At 40.6% G+C, this 7,603-nt stretch overlaps 2 protein-coding genes across 4 annotated transcripts; one reads left to right on the top strand and one right to left on the bottom strand.

Annotated features, from left to right (window-relative positions):
• Window positions 1-639: 639 nt before the first annotated feature.
• LOC118843281 (transforming protein RhoA-like) lies at window positions 640-1,206 on the bottom strand. 3 transcript variants are annotated; one of them, XM_036750842.1, is made up of 2 exons: window positions 1,051-1,206; window positions 640-813 (listed from the first exon to the last, which is right to left on the bottom strand). In XM_036750842.1, exons 1-2 carry the CDS (start codon window positions 1,204-1,206, stop codon window positions 640-642), a joined length of 330 nt encoding a protein of 109 aa, XP_036606737.1. The 3 variants fall into 3 exon arrangements, with proteins under 3 accessions (XP_036606737.1, XP_036606736.1, XP_036606735.1); XM_036750841.1 differs by having other exon boundaries at window positions 640-997; window positions 1,094-1,206; XM_036750840.1 differs by having other exon boundaries at window positions 640-1,206.
• Window positions 1,207-2,470: 1,264 nt separating this feature from the next.
• LOC118842307 (late lactation protein B-like) lies at window positions 2,471-6,767 on the top strand. Its single transcript, XM_036749880.1, has 6 exons — window positions 2,471-2,557; window positions 3,244-3,371; window positions 4,151-4,221; window positions 5,626-5,736; window positions 6,408-6,509; window positions 6,742-6,767. Exons 1-6 carry the CDS (start codon window positions 2,471-2,473, stop codon window positions 6,765-6,767), a joined length of 525 nt encoding a protein of 174 aa, XP_036605775.1.
• The last annotated feature ends 836 nt before the right edge of the window (window positions 6,768-7,603 follow it).

Below are 7,603 nucleotides of genomic sequence, written 5' to 3'. Positions count from 1 at the left end.
GCAAATAAATGATCTGCTACTTTTATTTTTCTTTTTTGGGGGAGGGGTAGATATATTTATTTTTTGGTGACATACATTAAGTGACACTAATTATACAGTAACTCTAAGGTAACTAACATGAAACCACAGAACTGTAGCTTTGCCGCAGTTATATGGGGACTTGGCATCTCTGGCTGGGTCCCATTTTCAAACAATTGAATAATACCCCAGTGCTATAGCAATGAAAGCCTTATTAGAGGTCCTGCTCTGAAGTGACTTTGTATTTACTCCCCACAGGGCCCTGCAACTGACAGCAACAGGACATGGTAGGTATAAAAGCAGTTAAAGTCCAATTTCACAAAATTTCTCTTTCTAGAAAGAAGTTAAGACTTCCTTTGAATGAGCACGTGATATGCTGGTTGGGAGAATGAAGAAGGTTATTAAGAGTAATGTCAGAAGGACCCTGGTGTGCACAGATGTGTTGGACACAGACTGTCATTAAACAATCATGGTTGGCTTCTAAATGCTGGTAGCAAGTTGATTTCTGATTTGTAAATCTCTTCAAGGAAATTTAGATAAATGAAAAAGGCCAGTAAGCACACACTAAGATTAATAAACAGAACTTCATAACCAAGTGAAGGCTTGCGCTTTCCACTGTGTTTACAAGACAAGGCACCTGGATTTTTTCTTTCCACATCTGCCATGCCAAGCTGCTCTTGTGGCCATTTCAAAGACCTCCTTCACACTGTCTTTGGTCTTTGCTGAGCACTCCATATAACCAAACGCACCAATCCGATTTGCCACATCTCTGCCTTCTTCAGGTTTCACTGGCTTCTTCTCTCGTCTCGTGTGCTCATCATTTCGAAGATCCTTCTTGTTCCCAACCAGGATGATGGGCACATTGGGACAGAAATGTTTCACCTCCGGGGTCCACCTCTCTTGGATGTTTGCTACACTGTCACGGTTATCGATGGAAGAGCACATAAGTATAGCATCTGTATCTGGATGGTATTGAGGTCTGAGGCGGTCATAATCTTCTTGACCAGCTGTGTCCCACAGAGCCAACTCCACCTGTTTTCCATCCACTTCAATATCTGCCGCATAATTTCCAAACAACACGGGCACAAAAACTTCAGCGAACTGGTCTTTGCTAAATACAATCAGCAAGCATGTCTTCCCACATGTACCATCACCCACTACAACAAACTTTTTTCTAGTGGTGGCCATCGCTCAGGCGTTTCTCGAGTACCTTGGCGACAGACCCGTTGCCCCTCGAGGCTCGCGTTCTAGGAACCAGGACGTTTCTACACAAAAAAACTGGAGGAGCAGGCGGGTGGGGAACAGGAGTGCTGGGGGCGAGCAGGAGTGCTGGCGGGCAGCGGTGGCGGCGGTAGCTGGAGGGCTGGTTGCAAAGCCTGATGTACTTTTTTACTTTTAAAGAAGTTAAACATATATGATTCAATGTCCCAGAGAGCTTCACTTTGACAAGTAAAACTCAGCCCAAATGCTCTACCGCCAGTTTTCACGTGATCAATATCATACGTCCAAACAACCTGGGTAGATTCATGGTGTCGGGTGGGTCTCCCCAACTCAGATAATTATAAACGTTCCAAGGAAAAAGACAATTTCATTTTTAGTGACGTGTTTGTGAGAGTGGTGGGGCCAAGCCTAGGAGAACTGGACTTTGGCTCTAGTTCTTCCACTCTTTGTGATGGCAGGGCAGTCATTAAGGTCTCTGCCTCCACAATGGGGATCACGATGTATAATTTGTTGACGTTACAGGACTGATGTGAAAGTGCTAGAAGTTAAGAGCCCTTTCTGATTGAGAGAAGGGGAACCTTGTTTAACATGGAATGAGTAAGGGAAGTGGCATTCAAACCCAGATTTTCTGACTGTTGTTTTGCCCAGTGTGTGTGTGTGTGTGTGTGTGTGTGTGTGTGTGTGTGTGTGTGGTCATTTATTTATTTATTTTTTACTGCATCATGGAAACAGAACTAGAGAGAGGTCTTTAATACACATGAAAAACTTTACAAAATGTGCCAGCAAAAATGAGGGGGTGGGATGGGGTGTGGTTGGATTAAAGCCACTGATTTTCTCTTTGTTGCTCAAAGAATCTTTGAACTGCTTCCTATTCTGATAACAATCTCCTTCCCAAGAGTAAATGAATCAATTATTAGAACTGGAGGAGGATGCAGCAATGCAAAAGTTAGGTCTAGTTGATTATTTGGATGGATTTTAATGAGTAGTCATTGAAAATGAAGAAAGGCATGAGGCTTCCAAAAATAATAACATAGTATTTTACCTTTCTCTTATCTCCCATTGCTCTGTTGTAAGACTTACTGGAACACTGTGCAAAAAGATAAGAGTTTTCAATGCCACATTGATCTCAGAATATATTTATAGGGAGAGATGTTAGGAGAGGAGGACACATACTGTCACCTGCTTCAGTGAGTGAGGGACTGAAGGTAAAGATCTGTGAAAGTCTGCAAAGATGAAGGTCCTTTTCCTCACTCTAGCACTAAGCTTGTTCTCTATCCTCCAAGCTCAGGAGTCATCCTCTTCTGAAGAACAATTTGAGGTGAGACTTCATTGGGAGATCTTGTAGACTAGAAGGAGGGATGTATGCTAGCAAAAGGCTCTCATTTCAAAATTAGGGCCCCACTGGGCTCTTTTTAATTTGGTTCTGTAGCCTTATATTTTAGCACTATAGATTCCATCAGAAAATCTTGTATTGAGTTTACGGGGGAAAGTTAGTATAAGAAATTGATTTCAAGTCAAGCATTTCACTTTTCTCTTGCTTTAATTTACTCTTTCCAGAATGAACTGGAAATGGGGGACATGATTCAGTTATTTTATCTTTGCTAATGACCATTCACAACAAATAATGTTCTTGAGTGGAGTTAAGTCTCCCAAGGTTCAGTGAATTTTTTTAAGGATTCCATTTGGGGGTTCATTGCCAAATGTCTGCTTCCATTTAGGGCATGTTGAAGTTGGGCCAGTTTGATAGGTTTGTGTTCTCGTGGCTAGTTCACTTCAACCTAATGGTTTCTCACAAAACTCTACTTTGTATATGTTGCCTGAAAGTCCATGGTCATTCCTGGGTAACTGACCCATGCAAGAATTTTGCCTCAGAGCTGGGATTCTTTTGAGAGATGGGGAAGAAGGTCCAGATGATGAAGAGACATTTGTGAAGGGTTGGGTCCCTCATTTTCTCCCTCATTTTTCCTCCTTCAATTACTAGCTACATATCACAATTGCCTCTAGGGTACATACTTTGTAAAGGCCATTGTGGCACACAATGAATTACCTCGGAAGAAGAAGCATAAGCATATACCACCCTTGACAGTCACCCAATTTAGTGATGGGAATCTGGAGGTCAAACTTACCAGCAAGTAAGTAGACCATCGAGAATTGTCCTGTCACCCTGCTTCATCTTTACCTCTCCTATTCTAGGAACACAACTAGAGCAGATCACTTGATATCCTCTGCATCTCTAATATGACCACACACAGTATCTATATGTGTTAGAGTTAGAGACTGAGAAAGTTAAGATTCAGGTTATAGTTAGAGTATATACATAGACATATACAATTGCGTACATGTACATATAGACATATAAAAACATGTATGTATATGAAACTTTGGCTTACTTTCCCAGCAATGAGTGAAATGCTTACAGTGCACTCATTGACTAAATTTTTTCTGATTCATTGTCTAACTCCAATCCCCACGTGGCCTTAGGCCTCCTCTAAACTTTTCTTGTTCTTCTGTGGATGCCTTTGCTCCATGAAGTTCATGACATGAGATGTCCTAGGTTATATACTGCAGCCTCCTCATAGTGTGCATCTCTCTTCACTTCCTTTGGGGTCACTTGGGTTTGGATTTCTTAGAAGTCATGGTATACTGTGATTTCCAGCTCTATAGCTTGACCCAGAGATTTTTCAATATTCAAAAGATGGGTGCTCAGTCACACAGTTCTTTTCTATGAGTGTGAATAATCAGACCACAGTCTGTAATGCTAATCGCTTTCGGACATTTTCCAGTGCTTGCCACGTTGAGAACTGGGATAGGAGTGAAGGAATCAAATAACCTTTCCTCATTTCAGTCACTTATAAATTTGTCTTCCTCTTGTTGTCTCCAGCAAAATCATCACATGTGTTCTGTTTTCTAGCAAGCATGGCAGGTGCAAAGAGATTAAATTTAAATTAGAGAAAACAAACCAGCCTGGGATATTTTCTGCGGGTAAGTAAATCAAACATTCTGTATTAAAGGAAATCCAGCCTGAGATAAGGCCTCCTTCAAGGTGATCTGTCAGGTCCAAACAGTGGTTGCGACATGAGTCTTTTCTTAAATGATGGAGTTCAAAAGCTGGGTTTTCTTGACAATATCTAGCAAATTTACATGCATTTTCTATGATATAGATTGAGTCTATGAGTAGGATTGTCTGTCTGCAGATGTGACTGACTAAATCCCTGGGTATGAAGAGCTGCAGTGACAAAGTCAGATTATGTAGCTACTCTTATAATTTGCTATGGGAACAAGAACATTTCTTTAAGTTTTGTCCTACCATTAGAAACTTCACTGGGCCAAAATATTGTTATGAATGGTGTTCTTGGGATTCATAATTAATCTGTAAAAACGTGTCACAATAGGGCTCATTACAAATAAATATGACGACTCTGCAGAATGTTTCTTGGGGGGGGGGAAGAGGAAGACATCAAAAGATGGGGCACTAAACCAGTCACTTGCTTTGATTCCTGGGATCAGATTTTTGTATGCAAGGGATTATATGCAAAAACAAGCGATCTGCATCACTATTTTTTAAAATGGAGGTTTCCATTTATATATTAGGAAGAATTGAGTCTGAATCATTTCCCAAAGCCAAGGACAGTGACATCATGCTACTGCTGCCCTCATTCAACAAACATTTATTAACCAACACCAATGTTTAGAGCATTATGCTTGTCTTTGAGGGAGGGGACAAAATTTTAGTTCAATGGGATTCTTGCCAAAGGCACAAAAACAGATATGCATTTATTCTTGCTTTCTTTGTCACTTTAGACCTGACTTATGATTTCATTGGTATCAAGACCTTCCAGTAAGGAAACTCCCTCTATCGAGACAGATCAGCCCCTGTTCTGCAAGTTATATTCTTGGAGAGTTGGTTGAGGGTATTGAGAATTTAAGTGACTTGGTCATGGTAACCTTGTCAGTATATGTCAGAGGTGAGACTAAACTCAGGACCAACAAACCCCAATGTTTCTCTGTTCACTACAGCACAGTATCCCTTGATAGTAGGATAAACTAATTACTTTCTTCATCTCAGTTTCCTTATCTGTAAAATTAGGGAATGTATTGGGTTTTTTTTAGGTACTTTGAAACTCTTAAACATTCAGTCCTGGGCTTCTTTAATATACAATATTACTTGATAAGTACATTAGAAGGCTGCCATATCAGATCCAAGGGGATGTTGTCCTGGTTATGGGGCCACCTAGCTCTTTTTCTTGATTCTTGGATGCTGCTGCCCACCAGGTGTGGGGTCTTTCCCAACAGAGTGAGATCCTAAAGCCTGCAGTAGTCTCCTCCCAACAAATTTTCCAAGAGGATTAGAGATGCTAACAGTATATCTCTTCACCATCTCCACAGATGAGGGCAAACGCCAGGTACTCATAGAAAAGACATCTGTCAAGGATCATTGGATTATCTTCTCTGAAGGGGAGTTCTATGGCAGGCAAATAAGAATCGCCGACCTTCTGGGTAAGGAATGTGGGATTCTATGAATTTCTCGAAGAGAAGAGTGTTAAGATGTGGAACAGCTGCTAGAAACTGCTGACCTGGATTCCTTCTGCTCTTCAGGTTTTCCCAGATTTGGCATTTTTAAAAACAGCAGGAGGGAATGCATTTTGATACAAACCAAAGCCCAATAGAGTGGCCAGTGGATTCCGTGCATTCCCTCAAATGTTTTTCTCTCTGAAGATTTCATGGCAACAAAGGCATTGCTTAGCAATCCCATTCCCAGGCTGTCAATGCTGACCGAACTACTCTGTAATGAGTTTGTAAAAAGCAAAATGCTGCTTTGAAGAAAGCAGCAGGGGGAAGAAGACATTGTGTCTTCATATTTTACCTCTCTCTTCCATCCCACTTCTGCAGATTTGAGGGCATTAGGGCTATTTTGTTTTAGTGCATGCTTGGGAGATGTAGATGGGTTTTTCTGTAGAGAGATGGGTTTGAGAATTGCTTAATTTGGGGGAGTAGGGCATTTGTTGGCAGAAGATAAGAGTGCTGAACTGCTCACAACCACTTAGTTCTCTCATCTCTTTTTGTGCTTGCAATTTAACTGACCATGAGGCAAAATGCAAGGACTATCACTATAGGAGAGAAGGATTGAGTTAGAAGGAACTGTTATTCATTCTGCCCTCTCTTTGCAGGTCTAGATTTAGAAGAGAACGCAAAAGCCTTAGAGGAATATAAGAAGTTTGTCAGCCTTAAAGGATTTAAACAAGAAGAAATTGACTTTCCCATCCAACTTGGTAATAAGAATAGAATTGGCTCCACTTTGTTGTACCATATTCTGCCATCCCCAGAACCCCAAACTCTTCATTTCCCTTCTTTTCTTGGTCTTCCCTTCCCATAGATTTCCCTTTTAGAAGCTGTTACAAACTATTATACATTTATATCTTAGGAGACCTTGTATAATTGTTTGAACTTGATGTTAGGAAGTGATTTTGGCCAATCCACTCACATATATCTTTGTTTCTGCAGAGGCCTGCACCCCAGAACATGATTAAGGTATGTACTCTTTCAAGACATCTAGACAAATTTTTCCAAAATAATCTAAAATCTTCCACTTTACCTGGGATTTAAACATCTACTTGGTCTAGTTCAAATACAGGAAGATGAACTCTCTAATCTTGACAGCGAGATTGTTTTGCCCATCTCAGATAGGTTTGAGGCCCCTTTGGATTTCTATCTTAGTCTTTTGTCTTTCCGCACATTAGAAATGTTTTGATACATCTCGATCTATTGCCTGGCATTTCATTTTGAGACTACTACCTCTTGTTTGTTTCTCAGTGGAAGGAGAGAGCAAGTGTCTCAAATGCATAGCCTTAGGAGAATCAGTGTGAAGAATGATAATGTGGAGGCACAAGTTTCAACTACCTGGGTGACCCTGAGAAAGTCCCTTCACCTCTCTGGCCTCAGGTTCCTCTTATTCAAAATGAGTGAGGTTGGATTAGATCACTCCTATTATGTCTTCAAGCTTTAAATCTAGAATATAATAATTAATAATAATAATAATCATGATTTCAAGTTTTTGAATGTTGTGATGAAATTGTCCTTTATTCTTCCCCTCCAAGTTTCTCCAGGGGATCTCTTAGGGTCTCTCAAATACATGATCCAGTTGGATAAAAAGTTTATTTACACAAAGGGTTTCAGGGACATGGAAATCAACCTGTCCATAGCTTTACACATGGTAGGTTCTTACTTAGCAGTGGCCTCTCCTTTTCTGAGGATATAGAGTTCTAAGTTTAGAACTTTTCATGTCGTTCAACCTACTCATTTTTCAGTTGTTGTAAATGAAGCCTAGAGAGATCGCACAAGTGACCTTTTCTGAATCAGTGAAACC

This window comes from Trichosurus vulpecula, chromosome 3 (assembly GCF_011100635.1).
Source record: "Trichosurus vulpecula isolate mTriVul1 chromosome 3, mTriVul1.pri, whole genome shotgun sequence".
Lineage (NCBI taxonomy): Eukaryota > Metazoa > Chordata > Mammalia > Diprotodontia > Phalangeridae > Trichosurus > Trichosurus vulpecula.
The sequence above is the reverse complement of the archived record's forward strand: the minus strand, read 5'-3'. Positions and strand labels throughout refer to the sequence as shown.

What these genes read in the sequence shown, in the direction of transcription:
- LOC118842307 (XM_036749880.1), top strand. Translation starts at nt 2,471, where the DNA reads ATGAAGGTCCTTTTCCTCACTCTAGCACTAAGCTTGTTCTCTATCCTC. An exon ending in CTTCTGAAGAACAATTTGAG is followed by an intron (nt 2,558 to 3,243) that starts GTGAGACTTCAT and finishes AATTGCCTCTAG; the next exon opens with GGTACATACTTTGTAAAGGC. An exon ending in AAGAATCGCCGACCTTCTGG is followed by an intron (nt 5,737 to 6,407) that starts GTAAGGAATGTG and finishes CTCTCTTTGCAG; the next exon opens with GTCTAGATTTAGAAGAGAAC.
- LOC118843281 (XM_036750840.1), bottom strand. Translation starts at nt 1,206, where the DNA reads ATGGCCACCACTAGAAAAAAGTTTGTTGTAGTGGGTGATGGTACATGT.